At 48.3% G+C, this 23327-nt stretch overlaps 1 protein-coding gene across 2 annotated transcripts in view; it reads right to left on the bottom strand.

Annotated features, from left to right (window-relative positions):
- KIF26B (kinesin family member 26B) overlaps window positions 1-23327 on the bottom strand; it is a 569059-nt gene that overhangs the window by 89622 nt on the left and 456110 nt on the right. For both annotated transcript variants that reach the window (XM_007990011.3, XM_007990012.3), the window contains 4 exons: window positions 13419-13625; window positions 8410-8503; window positions 6644-6906; window positions 4192-4375 (listed from right to left, as the gene is read on the bottom strand). In XM_007990011.3, the coding sequence (XP_007988202.3) occupies window positions 4192-4375; window positions 6644-6906; window positions 8410-8503; window positions 13419-13625 (748 nt within the window). The remainder of the gene's footprint in view (window positions 1-4191; window positions 4376-6643; window positions 6907-8409; window positions 8504-13418; window positions 13626-23327) is intronic.

Below are 23327 nucleotides of genomic sequence, written 5' to 3'. Positions count from 1 at the left end.
CTGGGATCCCCAAGGAGGCTCTCAAGCTATCACAGATTTGGCTTAGCAAAGCAGAGGAAGGCCTCCAAGATGTTGAAGGATCCGTTCCTTCAATTCCAATGACCTTTTAAACAGGGAGATATTTGAAGCTTAACCTAGTGCTATCTGCAAAACAGGGATACATCAACAAAGACTTTCTATTTTGACTGGAAATGTTTAAAACCTTTTTTTGTCTGTCTACATATGGGTAAAATGCATTTGTGTGTAAAAGTATACGTGTAAAATGCATCTGTGTGTAAAATGTATAAAATGCATGTGTGCGTATGAGATTCTGACGTGCACACACAGCCTATTTAGTTCTTGTGGCGGAGATCTCTTCTAACGGCTTCCCTGCGGGGTGACTAATTAATAAACTTTCCCCTAATTGAGTTCTGGCTGCCAGGTCCACAGGGATTATCACTTATATCTAAGTAAACAAAATTTCCATTTTAAACAACGCTCCAAATCTCCTCATAATATTTTAAACAGTTATAAATTCACTGAAGTCAAGCAAGTCCCAGGCGGGGAGGTGGTGTGCATTCTGGACTGGATGCTTTCCCCTCCAGAGGAGAGAGATGTCCCCCAGGTCTGCCGATCCCACGACCCCTGGACTCCTTCCCTTCTTTGTCCTCATCTACTGAAACATTAGGAAGGACCTAACAGAGGTTTTGGAAGCCATGCGTGGTGTTTGCCTTTTCCTTTAACCTGAATGCATTATTTAAAAGCAATTCTCTTTCACAATTTAAAAATAGGAAGATGAGTTGGCTATTAAACATTTAATAAGTGTGCAGGATTCCTTAGGTACTGATTTGGGGTGGATCGCTGGGTTTAGGGAATGTCTTGGCCTAAACTTTTGTGGAAGCTGAATTTCAGGTTCCTATATTTGAAGTCATTTTATGAACTGTTTCCTTGTTTTCAAGATTTCTCCCTACTTTCAGATTCCAAGTTGAAAGCAGAACCACAAAAAAGAAAAAAGTACAAAACGCAAAGCAGAGTTGTCCTCCATTTGGTTTGAAACCCGGAAGGAGGAGAGATTATCCCATCTCCTGAGTTTTTCTCATCAGTGCCATTTGGGAGTCGTTTGGCTCAAGATTTAGATGTTTTGCAAGTCACTGTTTGCTGAAAGTACAAGAAAGTACTGCAGGCTCTGATAACGATGATTATTGACAGCTGCATAAAAGAATAAACTAAACATTAGTCAGACTCTTACATTGACAGGGCGAAGACACTACCCAGGAGAAAACAGTGAGGGCAGGGTTCAAGGTCAACTCCCACACAGTCAGGAAAAATGTGGATACAATTGTGCTGTTGATTTTAAAGGTCTAGATCTCCTCATCCCTATCCAAATCCCTATTTCCTTCTTTAAGAACGTGATTCTAAGTGGAAGCGCTCTACGTGGTGTGAGGCTGTTACCGAGAATAACTCTCCCGAGAGATTCCCGTTCACCATCCTCAGCTCCTCTCCAGTGAGACTTTGCTCCCCATCACGGCTGTCAAGAGAGAGATGACCTTGCGCTAACAGGCCATCTCCCTGGGGCGCCCCGCCCACTGCAAGTGAGGACCAGAACCTCTGGGTTCGTCACAGTAGCCACTGGAGGCAGCTCAGGGCTGATTTTCAGAGCCATAAAAAGCGGCCCCCTTAGAGGAACTATGTTCATTCTGTCCTGGTGGTAGGGTAGACAGTCAAGCCTCCAGGCCCAGGCAAAACTAAAGGAGAGGCCGGGCGTGGTGGCTCACACCTGTAATCCCAACACTTTGGGAAGCCAAGGTGGGCAGATCATGAGGTCAGGAGTTCGAGACCATCCTGGCCAATATGGTGAGACTCTGTCTCTACTTAAAGTACAAAAATTAGCCAGATGTGGTGGTGGGCACCTGTATTCCCAGCTACATGGGAGGCTGAGGCAGGAGAATCGCTTGAACCCGGAAGGCGAAGGTTGCAGTGAGCCGAGATCACACCACTGCACTCCAGCCTGGGCAACAGATTGAGTGAGACTTCATCTCAAGCAAACAAAAAAACTAAAGGAGCAGGCAGAGCAGGCAGCAGGAACCAGAAGAAACAAGAGACGTGTGCTGCAGCATGGAGGAATCTCAAATGCGTTACGCTACGTGAAACAAGCCAGACACAAAAGGCCATGTCCGGGCCACAAGAGTCCATTCCTGTGATATCCTGGATAAACGCAAAACCAGAGCAACAATCAGATCCGTGGTTGCCAGGGGCTAGAGGTCAGGGGAAGGGACAAAGGGCAAGAGGGAACTTTAGCCTCGTGCTCTATTTTTATAATGGTGGTGGCCGCATGACTGTATAGATGGGCCAAAACTCATTTAAAGACACATAAAAGTGATGTTCTAGTGAATGTAAATTATACTGCAATAAACCTGGATTTTAACAACAATAACTAAGGAGTAGGAAGAGAGTCACTGAGGTGGGGGAGGGAGGAGATTTTGCTTGGGGGCAACAGAAGCCCACAAGAGCTCTCTCCCCAGGAGTACTGTTTTCCAGGTCTTTTGAGCCACGAGGAGGCTTAGGGAGAAATCAGGGGGATCCTGTCCATAGATCCCAGCTGGATGTCATTTTATTTCTATTTTCTGAGACAGAGGCTTGCTCTGTCACCCAGGCTGGAATGCAGTGGCCCGACCTGGGCTCACTGCAACCTCCACCTCCCAGGTTCATGCAATTCGCCTGCCTCAGCCTCCCAACTAGCTGGGAGATGTGCGCCACCACGTCTGGCTAATTTTTTTATTTTTAGTAGAGTCGGGGTTTCTCCATGTTGGCCAGGCTGGTCTTAAACTCCTGACCTCAAGCGATCCGCCCCTCTCGGCCTTCCAGCGTGCTGGAATTACAGGTGTGAGCCACCATGCCTGGTCCTACTTGGATGTCTTAATTCTAGGCTTCATCTAGAACAGCTTTGTGGACTGTCTCTGCTTTAGTCAATTAGCTTTACAACTTCCAGTCCAGGGTTAGACTCTTAACTCAGTTTTCTGATTGTTTTTCTGGCATCCAGTGTCTTTGAGACAATCATGCAGAAAGCGCTGGCAACCAGTTACCTGTGTATTGAAAGCCCTGCAGAGCGGGACATGGAGGAACCACGGAAGCCACTGCCCGGCCAGCCCAGCAGCTCTGTTACCCACAACCTGCCTTAGGAACCCAGTGAAATCAACAGACCGCTTTGCCCCTGCTCCGAGATCCCCACTGGAGACATTCAGCTGATCTGGTGCTCAACTCTGCTGGGCATAGAGTAAACACTGCTTCACAGAGGGCAGAGGATTGCACCCCGGCCCAGGCTGACTTTAGAAACACAGCCAAGAGGGGTCTGTAGGGGCATAGTGTCGGGTTCCTGGCAGGGCAGCTCACTCAAAGAGCGGGCACGGTGCCTGGGTTTTGACAGTAAACCTTCACCGGTGATTTGAGGCAGACAGCCAGGGTCTGGGTAGTTATTCAAAAGTCTGATTTCTCTGCTATTTAAAAACACATGGCTCATAGAGTGGCCTCAAGCTAATGATAATAACACACTGCCAGGGTGCCTTGGTGGATAAATGTTGGTCTTGATGAGCATTTTTGAGGTCTGTGAACAAAAAGATACTGTTAGGCAGTTGTTTTCTTTTTGTAAGTTTGACCTCTCACATTCTCAGGACTTTTGTAAATTATCTTTACCAAAGCAAACACCTTTCCCTGGACAGTTCAAAAGTAAACTTCAGCCCAGACACTATAATTATCTTGAATTACGAATCACTAAACTGCATATTGTAGTTTATTAAGAAAAGTTTGGCTAGGCGTGGTAGCTCATACCTGTCATCCCAACACTTTGGGAGACCAAGGCAAGAGGATCTCAAGACCAGGAGTTCTAGACCAGCCTGGGCAACATAGCAAGGTCCCATCTCTACAAAAATAAATAAATAAATAAATAGCTAGGTGTGGTGGTATGAGCCTGCAGTCCCAGCTACTTGGGAGACGTAGGCAGGAGGATCACTTGAGCCCAGGAGTTTGAGGCTGCAGTGAGCTGTGAGCATGCCACTGCACTGCAGCCTGGGTGACAGAGCAAGACCCTGTCTCACACACGCACACACACACGCGCGCACACACACACACACACACACAGAGGTCATGGTTGCCCGAGGGGTTTCTGACTAGGGCCAGAGCCACTAAGGAGGCAGGAGGGCGGAGTGGTCGACTTACTTCCCCCTTTCCCGCTCTTCTCCATCCGGTACTGGTAGATGTGCAGCGTGAAGAACACGTGTGAGTTGCGGGGGTCGTCCTCGTCGCAGTCCTGCTGGTGGCTCCTGCGGGAGGCAATGGCGGCGTCCAGGAAGAAGGCAGCCTTCTCTGCGGTGGGGGCCCGCAGCTCGCTCTGGTTCTGCAACTGGAAGACAGAAGCCAAAAGCTGAGGCTGCAGGCTGAGGAGGGCTTGCTGTCACTCACGCCTGGGTGTCCCTGGCTCCATTCAGCTGGCTGTGCCTTCTGTATAGTAAAGCCACGTGCCTCTCTAAGGCCAAAAACCCTTCTGGAACGAGGTGCTATGCTCATGTGCCATTCTCAGCTTAATTAATTCGTTTCTGAAAATTAATATTGAGCATACTTATTGCATGAAACCTATTTTTACCTATTTTACGACCTAAGTAGAATCTGGAACTAGTGGATGTGAAAGGCTGGGAGCAGATGGCTCATCATTATCTCTTGCAGAAGGCGGCGGACCAACACCCCTCGCTATCCATTCACCTAAGAAAGCAGCAGCGATGTGACTGCATCTCGAGTCCAAAGATTAGATTGTTTGGAGACAGGTAGGTTGCAAAATGTGATCTGAGACCTTATAGCAGTGGTGTCCCAAAGATGTAAAAAAACTTGGTTAGCTTTCATTTGACTCCTAGTTTTTCAGTGATTTAATTAAAGCCAATTTTAGGCCATATTTACCAGCATAGTTATAAATAAGAAGCCAGTGCAAAAGGCACCCTGAAACACTCATGATACTTGAATGTCTCGTCTAAATTTAGGAGATACCTATTTTTACCTTTAGTTCCTGAATCCATGCTCCTAGCATACTCATTAATTGATTAAAGAAAGCATAGAGGGTAATGCATCTAAATCTTATGAAAATACTTGGCAATTATTTTAAACCTGAATCACAACAATCACATGAACAGAATTTAACCAGCACTCCTCTTTTTGGGGAGAAAAGGAAACTCATGTTTCTGATTTGTTCAAAGAACTAATTCGCAATACATGTCTTAAGGTTGGTACAAATTCTGACAATTTTCTACTCTAACTATACAAATAATTTTGAACTGTAAGAGCCAATATTTAGAACCTGAGGCCATCAAAATCCTCAAACTTCAAAGAGAGATTCTTCTGTGTTAGCAATTTTGTCTCGCTATGGAAAAATAAACCAAAGAATTTAAAAGATTTTTCAACAGGAGTTAAAGCGAACATTAGTCTTTTCCTCTTTTGCTTAGCCTTCATTTAACCAGATTTTTCACCCCTTAGTGGAACTTCATCAATGAAGTTCTAAAAGCGAATGGGGGTGAAAGCATATTTGAATGTCGAGAAAATGCCTGGAACAGGAGCAGCGGGTCGCGTCCTCCTGATTGCATCACAGACACTGTGTAGATACTGTCTCCGCACATTTTATGCCTCAGAACAGTGGTTTCCAACATGTGATCCCTGGACCGGCAGCACGAGCACCTCATGGGAACTTGTTGAAAATGCACATTTTGGAGCTCTGCTCTAGACCTACTGAATTGGAAACTCTGGGGGGGGGAGTACCCAGCAATCAGTGTTTAAACAAGTCCTCAAGGTGACTGATGCAGACGAAAGAGGACTCAGGGAAATGGAAGGATCTGAGGTGCTTTAAGCAGGGGCAGAGCATGGTCAGGTTTGAGTAATGAGTATAACAGGCTAAGGGAGGTGTCCTCACCTGTGCAAACAATCCCAGTTGGAAAGAGGCAGGTACTTACCAAACGGAACACCTATCTACAAAAGGAGGCATCTGATAACATGGGAAAATAAAGCCTACTGTTAGAGACTGGAAGGATTGATTATTCTGGATATGAATTGCAGCTTCCGAGTCATTCCCACATCTATTGTCAAACAGCAAAGGAGAGACCCTCCCAACAGGCATAGCATCCTGAAACGGCGAACTGGAGCTTCTCTCGGCTTCCATAGTTCTAGCAATTATATCATGGTTCTAATTAGAAAGTGGTTATTAGTTTTTCCCGCAGCACTGCTAGTCCGGCTGTAAACCGGTGCCCGAAACACAGTTTATAAAGTCATAAACAGCCCCCGTAATGACTCTAGCTATTTGTGCAGAGCAGTAAATATTTCGGTTTGTTGTTAAACAAAAGAAAGATTGTGCTTTTTTTTGAAAGGGGCATAAAGAAAGTGAATTCCATTTCTCCCCCAAATGCTACAACAATTGAGGCTCCTGCTCATTGTCAATTAGAGTCAAGGTACAAATATTTAGATTGGGCAAGCAGATGGCCCCGCAGCTGCAGGCCGTAAAGCTCCAGTCCACTTTAAAGTAAACACCTGTAAGCCCCCGAGTTTACAGGCTGAGTGATTCACGAGTTGAGGTGCCCCAGCCTCTGAGGTGGGGAGGGAGCCACCTTGGGGCGAGCCAGGCTTCAGAAGCAATCACCTGCGTGCCGCAGATGGGGTCCTCGCAGAGGTACACGCCTGGGGACTGGCCATCCTGCAGGCTGCCCGTGGCCACCTCCGACAGCAGGTCCCGCAGGTTCTCCTCCTTCCCCCACACCTCCACGGCCGAAACCCGGACTGAGAAACGGGCGCCGGTCTTTTCCTTGCGTTCGTTTATGAGCTTGAAGAGCCAAGAGATGGCACAGGGTATGATGCCCAGGTTCTGCATGGAATCGTCCTTTCCAATCATGGTGTAGGATTTTCCTGGGAGAACCAGGGAAGGAAAGAAAGCAGATTCAGTATCCAGGCATCATTCCGTGGAGTCTCCAAAACAGATGCCAAGGATATAGAAGAAAGGCATGGGGAAGGGGGAAAAAGGGAAGAGAAGGAATGAAATGAGAGAAGTAGTATTTGACAACAACGGAAGGCATTATCTGATATTACTAACTAAATGGCTATAATAAAGAATGCTGGCTGGGCTCAGTGGCTCATGCCTGTAATCTCAGCACTTTGGCAGGGCCAAGATGGGAGGATTGCTTGAGGCCAGGAGTTCCAGGCCAGTCTGGGCAACACACTGAGACCCTGCCTCTAGGAAAAATTTTTAAAAATCAGTTGGGTGTGGTGGGGCATGCCTGTGCCCCAAGCTGCTGGGGAAGCTGAGGCGAGAGGATCACTTGAGCCCAGGAATTGGAGGTTACAGTAATCTATGATCATGCCACTGTACTCCAGCCCAGGCAACTGAGAGCCCATCTCTTAAAAAAAGAAACAAAGCAAGAGCCCAGACATGTGACAAGATTAAATCACAATGTACCTTGAGGAGGACCCCAGATATCACATGCTATCCAGTTCCTGCACTACTTTACACACAGTAGGAAGGCATGGGTTTTTCATCATCATTATGGTTCTTTTTATAGCCACCCCCCATATGAAGCCCACATATTCACACTTTATATCCTGTCTCGAGTTAAATGCTGTGTATATTTTTATGGCATGAGCAAATTCCATTAAAATCCAGATCACTGTTTAGATCAAGGTCAAGAGGAAGGGCTGGGGAGGGCGGAAGTGCAGAGAGAGGTGATGGCTTTCTGTCCTGAGAACTGGTCTCCGTGAGCTCTAGCAAGGCCCCTGTTGGAATCTCTGCCAAGGGACACTTTTTGAAGCTCCTCAATTCACTCAACATATCAAGCATGTAAGGGCGAGGCCAGTGGAGCAGATGGCCACAGGTCAGAATTAAAACGGGACTGTGGGGGGATTTATGAACCCCTTGCTGGGGGCTCTGCTGCCTCCTTTCCCAGACAGTGCTGGAGTGTTCCTGATGGTGTGCACCGCTTTCCCCAGACGCGTCCTGGGCTCTGGGCTTTGCTTGGAGGTTGCTCCCCTGGCTTTCACAAGGGTCCAACCACCAACCCACAGCCTCATGGAGGGGGTGGGGCAAGGGGCCCTATCTGCTTCCCAAACAGCGGCTGCTCAGGAAATGAACATTTTCCTTTCTGCCTTCTGGGCTTGGCTCTGACCTGGACCAAGTGGGAACAACCCTGCTACTTCTCTGTCCATCTCTTGGACTTGAAGCCTTTCCTACGTGAGTGGGTGTCCACCTACAACGAACACAGGTGTTTGTCTTATAACTTGTTACTGGTTATTCAGCTCAGCATCTAGGAGAAACGCAGCCCTTCCTGTCATCAGAGAAACCCTGGGAGGGAGACAGAGGAATACATGGGACGACAGGGAGCCCAGCGAGCCGCATGAGACAGCGAAACTCTCACGAACCCAGCTTGGCGTGGCCGAAACAGAACACGCAGCCATCCGCCCCGTTGACCACAGACTGGATCACCTCTGCCACGGTGCCTGCACACACTTCAGCCTGTCAGACACAAGAGGAGACACAAGCCGTGAATGAACCTTGCAGTGGAGGAATCACTAACGACGAAAGTGAACCCACCTTCCTGGGGCTTCGGGTGTCAGCCGTGTTCCCAGGCGGGTTGGCCTCTGCCATGAAGTTTTGGAGATGCTCAGAACCCCTGGCAACCTTCCGCCCTTTGCAAGCCTGAGCATTACCGCACGTCCACTGCTAACCACCCTTCTGCTAATCCATGGTGCATTTCAGCAAATGCGTCTGTAGCGCAGGCAGGAGCAGGCTGGAACGGGGGCAGTGTCTTCACGGACCTCATTCCCTTCCCTCATCGGACATTCTGGGCTCCCGGACAAGGCCTTTAAACTCTCCACTCACCCTCTGCTGACACATGTATACACAGAGTTTATGAAACAGGCCGGGCTTTTTACAGGAAAAAGGTGACCCCCCATTTCACAAGACAGACCTTGAGAGACGTGGTAGTCCTCACACAGGCAAGAGGTTTGTGATATATATCTGCTTTCTCTCCCGACCTCTTTCCTAGATTTCAGTTCACACCTTCCTCTTTTCTTTCTTTATTTTTGAGACAGAGTTTCACTCTCATTGCCCAGGCTGGAGTGCAATGGCGCGATCTCGACTCACTGCAACCTCTGCCGCCCAGGCTCAAGTGATTCTCTTGCCTCAGCCTCCCGAGTAGCTGGGATTACAGGCGTGCGCCACCATGTCCAGCTAATTTTTTTGCATTTTTTTAGTAGAGAGGGGGTTTCACCATGTTGGTCACGCTGGTCTCAAACTCCTGACCTCAGGTGACCCACCTGCCTCGGCCTCCCAAAGTGCTGGGATTACAGGTGTGAGCCACTGCGCCCGGCCCATCCTCCTCTTTTCAAAACCTGCCTTTTCTTTCTTTTGCTACAGATACATTCAACATATAGAATATCAGTCACCACATGGTATGTTATTAGGTGTTCTTTGGCCTGGTGTGTGTGTGTCTGGTCTCCAATTTGATTATTAAATCCTAGACAAGGACGAGGCTCTCGATGATGTTTTGTATTTCCCCTGAACACCCACTAACATAGCGCTCTGCAAGCCATCAGAGCTCAGTCAGTTTTGTGGACTACCTTGGAAATCTGGGAAACATCTTTCTCTGGTTAGCACCTGAGACTTTTCACAGAAGTGGGAAGACAGTATTATTGGCTGTGCCCTGTTGCTTTCATTTCTGTCTCAAGGCTGGATTCAGGGCTCGCGGGAGCTCTGGGAGGCGGTTCTAACATGGGGCTTTGCAGTCCTCCAGCAGTGTGCCTCCCGGTGGGCACCTGGGCCGTGAATGTCGTTATTCTGCCGTGAGTTCCAGCAGCACAATGAACCCAAGTATTTGGAAAGAGGGCACCTGGGCCGTGAATGTTGTTCTTCTGCTGTAAGTTCCAGCAGCACAATGAACCCAAGTATTTGGAAATCAGTTTTCTCTCCTAAACTAAAAATTGAAAAACCACACTTCCAACAACTGTCACTTGTTCCAGGGTGGTCCCCAGCAACTCTGCGGGGGGCGGGGGGCTCCTCCTGGGCCAAAGGGGGTGGCAGGACAGGGCTGCTGTGGGGCTCACAGGACCTTTCAAACCCCCCCAGGACTTAGGCAAGGAGAGCGCAGTGCTAACCCTGAGACAGAAGCAGTGGCGTCTTGACGGAATTTGCCAGAGGCATGTCTGCAGAGCGGGCAGAAGGCTGCCCAATGGACTGAGCCTTCTTTGGACATAAAGTGGGACAGGAGGCAGGAGGCTGAGAAATCATCTTAGCTATACATAAAATAAGCTGTATTTGATTCCTGAGCCGCCTGGGACAATGTTGGCTGTGTGGACCACACTGAGTCGCCTGTGCAGAGGCCGGGGTGAGAGGAGAGCTGCGGCGCAGAGCTGAGGAGGCATCACCCCCCGGCAGTTCCCGCCCGGCTCTCCACCGAGAAGAGAGTGGTCAGTGCGCTGTCCACCTGGTGTGTGTTAAGAGCTGACGGTGGCCCGGAGGCCCCTTGCTGCTTCCCCGTGGACCTGGAGAGGCATGCGGCCTTCCCGAGCACAGCCCCGTGGGCAGGGCCAGGTCTGCAGGAAGCCTCTGCCTGCCCACAAGCCCGGGTTCTCCAGCAGAGCTGTGTACCCACAGAGGCGTGTCCCAACAAGGGCAGCCAGCGACTGCCGAAGCCACTGAAGGGCCATATGGATGGCTCTCGAAGGCAACCAGGAACCAGGACTGTTCTAATCATTGCTTAGCTTCAGGAAGCTGATTTCCTTAGAAACCAAGAGAAAGCACGATTTCTAATCGCCTGGGTCACCATGGCGGCTACAGCTCCACAGGCTGAAAATCAGGACTGGAGAGCACAGGCCCACGCCGCACACTCCCTCCTTTCGGGCTTGGGGGCTCCAGGGGTGCCCACCCCGTGGGGCTGAGCTGGTCCTGGCCGGCAGCATGCTGCTATTATTGACAGCGATAACAGTAAAAATAGCCACATTTATTAAGCACTTGCTGTGTTGCTGGCTCTGCTGGGAGCACCTTATGTGCTGATGAATCACACAGCCTGATGAGGAACACTGTGGTCATGCTCTTACTTGACAGATGAGGACACTGCGGCCCAGAGAGGTTGAGTGACTCGCCTGAGGCCACACTGCTAGGGGTCAAAGATACAATACGATACCGAGCAGGATACAGAGAGGTTAATGCGGGGTGTGGGGGGAATCCAGGAAGGACGTCTGCTCGGGAAAGAGACTTTGAACAGGTGACTTAATCTTTGAGTCTTGGTTTCCTTGTGTGTTACATGAAAACATCAATGCCTCCCTTCCTACCCCACTGAATTCTAGGAAGAGTCAAATGCGTTAATGTCTCTGAAATGTCTTGAAAACTGTGAATTGATACAGACATGTAACTTATAATAACATTGGAAATTTGAATGAAAGTAAGGCATTCTGAAACGAGAGAAACTCCAACATTGAGCATACTGAGCTCTGGAGCCAAGTGTGAAATGTAAACAAAGGCTAGCAATGAAAACGGCCCCTTTTTCTGAAATAAAGTTACAACTCATTAATAGTCCATGCTTAATTTAGGGTTTGCTTTGGAATTCTTACAACTTGTGGAGATTTGCTTCTAAAAAGTTTTAACTGTGTTAATGAAATTATTTGTAGGCCATTTATTAGCCCCAATGTCAGGTTTAAACGACCGAGCCCATTGGGTGCTATGCCACACAAAAAATGTAACAAAGAGAGAAACCATAGAACTTATTCATAAAGTACTTTGTCTTCTTGGGTAAAACTCTTTGGGGAAACCACATGCTCAACTTCTTAATGAATGGAGCCTGTGACACGTGCTACGTGCCCACGGTGTAATAGAGGAGCCCGTGAGAACATTGCCACCTCCTCTACTCAGATGCAGCCTGGAAGAAATTCACAGAGGCTGCAGATGGTAACTATTTGCACTGTTGTCATCAGGTTCTGCTATAGGTTATTAGTTATTATACTATATACTGTTTAATGTAAATCTTGATAAGCACTAGAAACTTATCAGAAAGATGCAAACTCCAGGCAAAGTAGGCCACTATATCCTATAACCTGGGTTATTCATTTCTGCAATCAGTTCTACATGTGTGTCCCTGTCCCTCCCCCACAGGAACAGGTGCTGTTTGGTGCCGCTTACAGGCCCATCTTCACCAAAACTCCAGGGCGAATCCAAATGAGAACAGATATCTACTAGAAGCTTTAGTTGCAGCATCTGGTGAGGTCTGCAGTTCATTGGCTGCCCATGGCTCAGTAATCTTGGTCCCCTGGGCCCCCAAAGTAGCCTCCCAATTATGCTCACAGTAGATTAATAAAAATGGCTCCAATTCTCTGCCCCAGCCTGGGTGCAACCCCCTTGCAATGTAACTTGGAGCTCATCCAATCATTAGAAACAATCTCTTCTCCATCTCATGAAGCTGGGCCAGTAGAATCCAGCAGAGGTGATATTGGGTCAATTCTGAGCTTAGGCCTCCAGAGACCTGCATGGATGGGTCCTGGATACTGCCTTGAAAACTAGCCCAAGCTAGCTTGCTGGATGATGATAGACAATGTGGAAGAGAGACCAGCCGACCTGGTCAAGGCTATTCTAGACCAGTGGAAAGCCAGCCAACCCTCAAAGACATGTGCCTATGGTGTGATATAGCATGATTTTATTTCGCCTGGCTAATATCCAGCCAAGATCCACAGAGCTGCCTACCCAACTCACAGCTGATCATAGACATAAAAATGAGCTGAGCTAGGACCAGAAGAGGTGCTCAGCTGACCGATGAGCAATAATAAATGCTTATTGTGTTAAGCACTGAATTTTAGGGTGATTTGTAATGCAGCAATTAAGTGAATATAACACCTATCCCTGAGCCTCTCTCTTCCCCTTCACTCCACTGAGCCAGGCCACAGGATGCATGTCAGCCTCGGTTTCCCTGCCTTGAACTCCGGTTCCTTACCAGGGCTACAGACTTGCCCTCAACCCCAGTGTGCTTATACTGGGTCCTAGGAGATTGCCTAATTCCAATCAGCTCCCTGAAACATTTTTTCCCTTCGTACAATGCCCAGGCAGGAGTAGGGTCCTACTGGATCTGTCACCAGCCCCTTGACGCATTGTCCTTGTCCCTTTCTGTTATCTTCCTGCTTCTGTGTGTGATCCACTGACTGGCTCACACTTCCTTCTCCTCAAGGACATGTTTTATTGAAATTCCTGCACACTGATCCTGCCCAAGGTCTGACACCAGTAATTCAAAAGCACTGGACCATTCAGTGGAGCTCAGATTGACTTCTGAAGGAACTGGTCCATCCGAACGCTCCAGAAGACACCGTCCCAGCTCAAGGGCCCTTGTGAATGAGTAAACGCTTCTTTAATCAACATTGCCTGAGCCTGAGAGGGGGATGATACCCACCTGGGAGGCGTCTTGTGGGAAAACTGCATCGAAGGCAAACATCTTTGGAGGAACCTGGTTGCCTCTCTTTTGGAAGGCATTTTGACCTCCACAAGTCAGGGGATCGTACAAGGTGATCTGCTTCTTCCGTGGGTCCACCTTTAAGAAAGAGCTGGATTCTGAGGTATCTCGAGCCAAGGTGGAACAGATGCGAAGCATGACTTTCACCTGTTAAGAAAAGATGGGCAACAGCATGGATGAAGACAGCTGGGTGTTTTACGAAGGAGCACCCTTGTATACTCTGCGATATAAGTGCACATGGCAGCACTGAACTTTCTCAGGATAAATTATGAGGAAATGCACAGTGAATTAGCGACATCATCCTGGCTGGGTCATGGGAAAACTGATTTATTTATAATTACCAGGTAGAATATTTTGAAATGCCCATTACTTCAATATGGAGCTGGGACATCATGTTCTTTGTCTTCCTATTAATATAAATTGAATATTAACTGTGCCCTCGTGGCCCAATTATGCAGATGAAAAGGTAGTCTGGACTGCCTAACTATAGGGGCTGGTGCAGTTTCCTTGAAGCTCACAGATCAGTAAACCATGCACATAGAAGTTAGCTCTGTAATTTGCTCCTTGGCTCAGCTCATCACGACTCTGGGAGACAAAAATCCACAGTTATTAGTGTCATCATTAAAGAACTGTGAAATGGCCTGCTTTTAATGGCCAGCATTCGAAATGTGTTCCAAGGGGCAACAGTGATAAAAGACTGGTCTGCAACGTGTTATTTGGGATCCCATTAAGTGAGTGCAGAGAAGTTGTCGTTTCAGAGAATGGAAGTGCATCACTGGAGGGAGCAGGAGGCGCTGCCCTTTAACCCACTTTCTGAGTGACTGAACACTGAGCACCTCTGGTGCCCACCACCAACCCGTCCCGCTCCTGCAGGCAAGTGAGGCGCTGATGGAAATGCACAGTTTGCCTTGGGGTCCTCGGATGAACAGAAATCAGGCTGAGGCCTCACACGGGTCTGGAAGCTACAGTCCTGGGAAAAGGGACAGCATTTGCTCTAACTGGCTCTCTATTTCTGTGTTGTGAGCTCAGTTCAACAAATGATGGGCACTTTGAGCACCTACTATGTGCCGGGCACTGTGCTAGGCATGGGGGATGCAAAGATATGTAACGTACAGAGCAGCAGGACAGACACAGATATGGGTAATTTTAGTAATATATGGAAATTCAGAAGGTATGCACAAGGATTATTTCTCTGTTCCTCTCTGTGCCTTGTCCTCCTTGTCCCATTAGTTGTGAAGTCGGATGAAATCTGTCACGCGGTTTTGGGGAGGAGGGGTGGTTGCACATTTTTAAATCAAATATTTTCAACATAGAGAAATGCTCAGAGAATCATATATGTTGTGCAAGACACAGATCCTCCTGCCGACCTCGGCTCTCTCTGCTGAGCCATGAGGACTCACGTGCAGCATGCAGAGCTGAAGGTAAAGAATTCCAAGGGCACTGCGTCCCCAGGCGTCCTGCACTGTGTCCCCGCTAACTTAAGAACAGAACTCCGTGCAGATCCAGAAGCCGGTGTCCTGGTGGAAGGAGCCCGAGGGTGGGATGTGTGCCACCTCTCAGGGTTTAGATCTTGCTTCTTCCACTGTGAGGTCATAGAATGATCCCTGCCATTTTCTCTCGTACGCCAGGCCTGTGCTGTCATCTACACGATCTCACTGAATCCTCCCCGTGCTCCAGCGTGTAGGTATGCCTGTCCGGATTTTACTCATGAGAAAATGATGTTATGTAACTTGCCCCACATCACTGAACCTGTGGGAGGAAGGCTGGACTTGGATCCCACCTCCAACGCCTACGCTTTTTCCATCATGCCGGCTGCTGCCTCCCACAAACAGTCACACTTCACAGAGCCTCCGTTTCCTCACCTGTACAGAAGGAGTAACAATGCCTGACATACGGGCGGCTGTGCAAATTCAATGAACGGGCATCTAAAGTGCTGAACATGGCCCAGGCTTGTCTTGAACTCCCACCTCTGCCTTCCAAAGCACTGGGATTACAGGCATGGGTGCCACGCCCAGCCTCAAGCCTTACCATTAATGCTGTGACAGGAAAATGATAGGCTATCATGATCCAGGAGGAGGCAAGTCAAGAGAGGAGGGAGGAAGACATATAGGAATTGAATGCCCACCACGTGGGCAGAGGTGGGAGTTCAAGACAAGCCTGGGCAACATGGCGAGACCCCATCTCTACAAAAAGTTAATTGAAAAAAAACCAGCCAGGTGTGATGGTGTACACTCACAGGCACCAGCTACTCGGGAGGTTGAGGTAGCAGGGTCACTAGAGCTCAGGAGTTCCAGGTTCCAGGGAGCTATGGTCACGCCACTGCATTCCAGCCTGGGTGACAGAGCAAGAGCTTGTCTCTTCAAAACAAAACAAAACAAAACAAACAAAACAAAATGGCAGAGCGCGCTTGCTCATGCCTGTGATCCCAGCACTTTGGGAGGCCGAGGTGGTCGGATCACGAGGTCAGGAGATCGAGACCATCCTGGCTAACACAGTGAAACCCCGTCTCTACTAAAAAATACAAAAAACTAGCCGGGCGCAGTGGTGGCGCCTGTAGTCCCATCTACTGGGGAGGCTGAGGCAGGAGAAGGGCGTGAACCCAGGAGGCAGAACTTGCAGTGAGCCAAGATCGCACCACTGCACTCCAGCCTGGGCAACAGAGCGAGACTCCATCTCAAAAAAAAAAAAAAAAAAAAAAAAAAAAAAAAAAAAAAAACCAGCCTATAATCCCAGCACTTTGGGAGGCTGAGGCAGGCAGATCACCTGAGGTCGGGAGTTCGATACCAGCCTGACCAATATGGAGAAACCCCGTCTCTATTAAAAATACAAAATTAGCTGGGCATGGTGGTACATGCCTGTAATCCCAGCTGCTCAGGAGGCTGAGGCAGGAGAATCGCTTGAACCCAGGAGGCGGAGGTTGTGGTGAGTCGAGATTGCGCCATTGCACTCCAGCCTGGGCAACAAGAGCAAAACTCCATCTCAAAACAAAACAAAACATGATAAGGTTTTAAAACTCCTTGCCTTGGACTCTGCATAGCGTGAATCACAAACGATACTGTGGGGGATTCCCGACAGACAGTGCTGGTTATTAAGCACTGGGCCCAACAAGGCTCCTCTTAGTAAAACACAGTCAAATCTCACACAGTCGCTACGTACAGGACAGTAACCACTAGGTGTATCTGCATTCCATTCTGGCAATTTTCTTGTTCACTGTGACTTTCTAAGGTCTGATTTCAGTTCCATTCATTCCTACAGATCTGCTCCAGTTACACAGCATGTGTGCTACGAGCGTGCATTCAAATCGCAACTTGTGGAAGGTCCGTGGGACCTTCAGGCTTTCTGTAAGCAAATCTCCTAGCCCAGCCCCTGAGCATGCAAGTCAAGGATGATGCAATGCCAAGCACAGCTGATGGAGCATATGGCCCACTGCTTTTCTATTTCACAATTTTGCATGCAATTTCTGGGTAACCAGAGGTGCTGAATGTAAAATATGAGCTAAGCCAGGCGAGGGCCGACAAGGAGAAGCGGGAAAGAAGGGGCTGCATGAGTGAGTCATCGGTCCAGAAGGAATGCTCCTGCAGCTTAACGAAATCCTGAGCCTGCGGCTCATTTTCTGCAGAGAGGCTGAAGATCCCAGTTGCTGTTCTGGCCAAAGAGATACACAGTTCTTTAAAAACCCATTGAGCTCCGAGCTGGGGGGAAGGCCACGCTCCATTCTGTTCTTTGCAATTCATCTAAATAAATGGACATTTTTTCCCTTTAAAGGAAGGAAATTGAGTTTTTCTGCTTCACCTCCTTTGTATCATTATTCCTTTAGTCCAGCATTCCACTTCCTGCTTAATCCGCTATAATTAAAGTGCTTAGGAGATGCCACTTGTGATCAAGAAAGTCCCTTGGACTTCTTGCCAGGAGTTCTTGCTTTTGTCACTAACGCCCTTAGGTTCTTGGCAACATCTACGCCTGCCCTGCCTCTCCCTGCCGCACTCCAGAGAGGGTCCAGGCAGCTGTTAACATGCACGGCCTTCTCCCCAGCTCTCGGGGTCAAAGGGACAGTCACTATTTCACTCCCAAGCAGAAACCTGCAGGGAATGGGATCCAGAAAGCTAAAGGAACAGCCTGAGTGGTAGCCAGGATGGCCTGACACCTGGATTCAAGCAAGAAGAGACGGGCATTTCCTGCACCCAAGTCCTCACTGGTGGGGACCCTGCTGTGCCCTGTTTGTTTAATTATTCCGTGGATGGAGCGGGACAACCGTTGCTTTGGGCAGCAGTTGTCTTTATGTCCTGCTGATTAATCAGTTCAGCACCTCATTCTGGACGGCATCGCGGGATTGAGGGAGAAAGGAACTGTGAGACACTCACCGAAAGAGGCCGAGTCTCGCTCCCAAACTACACGCACTCTCTATCAACATGGAGGTGATCGCTGCCACACAGCCTGATTGGAGGCTAACGAGGAGCGGCCCTGTCATCACTCACCGTGACTGCTACACGTGATCACGGCAGACAGATACTCCTGCTTTTCCCTCATCACAGAGCGCAGTCACATGTGCACACCCAGGAGGCTCTTCATGGCCTGTTTCTCCACCCAGAAGCTGTCCAGCTAGAGGTTTCTGCAGACTCTAGGGTTCAGGAGGGCTACAGGCAAATGTGACCACGGGAAGGATCCCTCAGCAATGAGAAAAAGACTGCAGATGGTGAGAAGGTGGCAGGAGCAAGGGAGAGCTCCATCTGTCCTTCTCATGCGCGAGCTTTGTTTCAACTCATTTTGTGGATACCCGCAACGAAGGCCCTCTACAGACACACAGGAACCTGAGTCTTGGCCACAATAAATGCCCAGTAAGAGTGTGCAGGTGATGATAAATAGTTTTTACCCCTACAAGATTCTAGGCTACGGAGTTAAATTCACCACTGGCCTCTCCTGACCCCTCATCATCTCTATCTGAACTCCCTTTACACTGAATTTTGAGTTCACAGGTTCTCGAGAATCACCTCAGTAGAAACTGGTCCAGGTGCAGATGGAGGAACCTAACCAGGAACACCATCTGACATCATTTCTGTCTCAATCCCAGCAGTGTTAGAATCATCTCTAAGCCTTCCACATCTAGTCTTCAGTTCCCCGCAAAAAAGGCTGGAACTTGTTCTCCAAGGTCAATCAGTGGCGAATAAGACAGGGTGATCAACGGGAAGAATGATGGGAAAAGCAGAAAAAGTAAGATTGCCAGAAGGGATTCTAAAAGGCAAGGGTTCACTGAATGAGACACTCAGCAGAGCCAAACTAGGGAGCTGACCAGCACCAAGCCCGGCGCAGGGTCCTGCTTCCCCACTGCCGAGGAGGGTGGCAGGGACGGCCGTGCTGGGATCCCTCCGGGAGTGTGAGTCGTGGAAGTGTGGATCATGCTCTCTCTCAGCCTCATGTGGGAGAGAGCCAGTGTGTGGGTAAAAGACTGAGCTGAGAGTGCCAGTCACTCCCGAGGAGAGCTGAGGGCAGAAGTGCAAGGCAGCGCCGTGCTGTCTTGGGTACACACCGGAAGCCCTTCCTGGTTTCCACATGTTTTTGGATGGGATTCAGCTGTAGAGAGAAAAACTTGGAGGGTCCATTGTATCTCCCTGTGTACAGTTACAGGGTGTGTGGGCACTGCAGTGAGGCAGGAGCAGAGACTGGGTTCTAACCCAAATGTCACCACCATTGAGTGACTGTGTGACCTGAGGTATGGGCTTTGCCTTCCTTACCCCTTAAAGCGGGCCTGTCGTGTGAAGAACCAAAAAGATAACAATATACTATAAAGCCGCATACTGATGTAAAGCATTATTAACTTTCAAGACAGAAAGAAAGAGGCCGGGCACGGTGGCTCATGCCTGTAATCCCAATACTTTGGGAAGCTGAGGTGGGAGGATTGCTTAAGCCCATGAGTTCAAGCCTAGGCAATATAGTGAGACTTTGTCTCTACAAAAAAATGTTTAAATTAGCAGAGCTTGGTGGCTCACGCCTGTAATCCCAACACTTTGGAGGCTGAGGTGAAAGGATCGCTTGAGCCTGGGAGGTAGAAGCTGTAGTGAGCTGAGATCGTGCCACAGCACTCCAGCCTGGGCGACAGGGCCAGACCCTGTCTCAAAAAAGAAAAAAAGAGAGAGAGAGAGAGATAGAAAGAATGAGAGAGGAAGGGAAGGAAAGGAGAGGGGAGGGGAGGGGAGGGCAGGGAAGAGGAGGGGAAGGGAAGGGGGGGAGGGGAGAAGAGAGGAGGGAAAGGATGTTGGTTTCATTCTGCAAATTACCTGATATAAAATAGACTTTCTGCATCACATTCACAGCAGAAGTCTTTCTCCTAGTTAAATGTTAAAATTAATGTTAAAAATTAAGGCAACAATTCTCATGAACATAAGGCAAGACAGACAAAGAACAAGTACTTTCCCTGCCTCCTTCTCTGACCAAAATTGAAGAATATATGGCCTGCTTACATTTTTTGTAAAGGTGACTAATCCATGCAAAATGTGATCTGAGCATCTAAAAGCTAAATGTGATGTTGCCCACATGTGATTCCCGTCTCTTCTGTCCTGATCCAGCAATGCAGTGGAGGTGTTCTCCCTCCTGCTTCGGGTACATTAGTCACTTCAGGAAAATTCCCAACCATTTTAAGTAAGATGATTAGAGAAACAGGACACCTAAACAGTGTATGCTTCTCCACATAGATTCTTCTTAACACCATGCTTTTCTGTTTTTGTTTTTTGTTTTTTTGTTTTTTGCTTTTTGAGACTGAATCTTGCTCTATCGCCCAGGCTGGAGTGCAGTGGTATGATCTCAGCTAACTGCAACCTCTACCTCCCGGGTTCAAGTGATTCTCATGCCTTAGCCTCCCAAGTAGCTGGGATTACAGGTGTGCACCACCACACCCACCTAATTTTTTGTGTTTTTAGTAGAGACAGGGTTTCACCATGTTGGCCAGGCTGGTCTTGAACTCCTGACCTCAGGTGATCTGCCCGCCTCCGCCTCCCAAAGTGCTGGGATTACAGGTATCAGCCACCGCACCCAGCCCACACTTTTCTGCTCTACCAAGAAATGTAAGAAATGCAGCAACCCTCCCCATCCTTCCTTCTAGGCCATGACATTCTGACAAATCTATCATACAAGATTTCAATGAAGTGCTAGTTTCTAAAAACACACTGCAAGATATTAAGGGTGCAATTTTCCAGCCATTATTTAGAAAGCCCTTTTTTTTAAAAAAAAAAAAAAAGTAATATAATGTAAGGTTCTATTGCTAGCCCATCAGCGGCACATGGGACTCTAAGTATGACTGCTTTCCCTTTTAATTCACCCAACATGCCTGCTTAGTCTGACAGGCGAGATGGGTGACACTGTTAAAGTAAATTAAAACCAGGTTTTGGGTGGCTGGCAAGATGGCCAAATAGGAACAGCTTGGTCTGCCGCTCCCAGCGAGATCAATGCAGAAGGTGGGTGATTTCTGCATTTCCAACTGAGGTATTCATCTCATTGGGACTGGCTAGACAGTGGGTGTAGCCCATGGAGGGTGAGCAGAGGCAGGGTGGGGCGTCACCTCACCCGGGAAGTACAAGGGGTCAGGGATCTCCCTCCCCTACCCAAGGGAAGCCTTGAGACACTGTGCCGTGAGGAACGGTGCACTCCAGCCCAGATACCGTGCTTTTCCCATGGTCTTTGCAACCTGCAGACCAGGAGGTTCCCTCGGGTGCCTAGGCCACCAGGGCCCTGGGTTTCAAGCACAAAACTGGGCAGCCATTTGGGCAGACACTGAGCTAGCTGCAGAAGTTTTTTTTTTCATACCCCAGTGGAACCCAGAATTCCAGCAGGACAGAACTGTTCACTCCCCTGGAAAGGGGGCTGAAGTCAGGAAGCCAAGTGGTCCGGCTCAGCGGATCCCACCCCCACGGAGCCCAGCAAGCTCAGATCCACTGGCTTGAAATTCTTGCTGCCAGCACAGCAGTCTGAACTCGACCTGGGATGCTTGAGTTTGGTAAGGGAAGGAGCATCCACCATTACTGAGGCTTGAGTAGGTGATTTTCCCCTCACAGTGTAAACAAAGCTGCCAGGAAGTTCAAACCACAGCTAGGCAAAGCTGCTGTAGCCAGACTGCCTCTATAAATTCCTACTCTCTGGGCAGGGCATCTCTGAAAGAAAGGCAGCAGCCCCAGTTAGGGGCTTACAGATAAAACTCCCATCTCCCTGGGACACAGCACTTGGGGGGAAGGGGTGGCTGTGGGTGCAGCTTCAGCAGACTTAAACAGTCCTGCCTGCCAGCTCCAAAGACAGCAGTGGATCTCCCAACATAGTGCTCAACCTCTGCTAAGGATCAGACTGCCTCTTGAAGTGGGTCCCTGACCCCTGTGCCTCCAGACTGGGAGACACCTCCCTGCATGGGTCAACAGACACCTCATACAGGAGAGCTCCAGCTGGCATCTGGCAGGTGCTCCTCTGGGACGAAGCTTCGGAGGAAGGAACAAGCAGCAATCTTTGCTGTTCTGCAGCCTCCACTGGTGATACCCACGCAAACGGTCTGGAGCAAACTCCAGCAGACCTGTGGCAGAGGGGCCTGACTGTTAGAAGAAAAACTAACAAACAAAAAGGAATAGCATCAACATCAACAAAAAGGATGTGCTCACAAAAACCCCATCCGAAGGTCAACAACATCAAAGACCAAAGGTAGATAAATCCAGGAAGATGAGGAAAAACCATCACAAAAAGGCTGAAAATTCCAAAAACCAGAATGCCTCTTCTCCTCCAAAGGATCACAACTCCTCACTAGCAAGGGAACAAAACTTGACAGAGAATGAGTTTGACGAATTGACAGAAGTAGGCTTCAGAAGATGGGTAATAACAAACTTCCCCAAGCTAAAGGAGCATGTTCTAACCCAATGCAAAGAAGCTAAGAACCTTGAAAAAAGGTTAGAGGAATTGCTAACTAGAATAGCCAGTTTAGAGAAAAACATAAATGACCTGGTGGAGCTGAAAAACACAGCATGAGAACTTCGTGAAGCATACACAAGTATCAATAGCCAAATCGATCAAGCAGAAGGATATAAAAAATTGAAGATCAACTTAATGAAATAGAGCATGAAGACAAGATTAGAGAAAAAAGAATGAAAAGGAACAAACAAAGCCTCTAAGAAATATGTGACTATGTGAAAAGATCACCTGTGTTTGATTGGTGGACCTGAAAGTAACAGGGAGAATGGAACCAAGTTGGAAAACACTCTTCAGGATATTATCCAGGAGAACTTCCCCAACCTAGCAAGACAGGCCAACATTCAAATTCAGGAAACATAGAGAGCCCCACAAAGCTACTCCTTGAGAAGAGCAACCCAAGACACATAATTGTCAGATTCACCAAGGTTGAAATGAAGGAAAAAATGTTAAGTGCAGCCAGAGAGTAAGGTCGGGTTACCCACAAAGGGAAGCCCAACAGACTAACAGCGGATCTCTCTGCAGAATCCCTACAAGCCAGAAGAGAGTGGGTGCCAATAGTCAACATTCTTAAAGAATTTTCAAACCGGAATTTCATATCTAGCCAAACTAAGCTTCATAAGCGAAGGAGAAACAAAATCCTTTACAAATAAGCAAATGCTGAGAAATTTTGTCACCACCAGGCCTGCCTTACAGGAGCTCCTGAAGGAAGCCCTAAATATGGAAAGGAAAAACCGTTACCAGCCACTGCAAAAACATACCAAATCGTAAAGACCATCGACACCATGAAGAAACTGCTAATGGGCAAAATAACCAGCTAGCATCATAATGACAGGATCAAATTCACACATAACAATATTAACCTTAAATGTAAATGGGCTAAATGCCCCGATTAAAAGATACAGACTGGCAAATTGG

The sequence above is a fragment of the Chlorocebus sabaeus genome, chromosome 25 (genome assembly GCF_047675955.1).
Source record: "Chlorocebus sabaeus isolate Y175 chromosome 25, mChlSab1.0.hap1, whole genome shotgun sequence".
Taxonomy (NCBI): Eukaryota; Metazoa; Chordata; class Mammalia; order Primates; family Cercopithecidae; genus Chlorocebus; species Chlorocebus sabaeus.
This window is presented reverse-complemented; position numbering and strand designations above follow the sequence as displayed.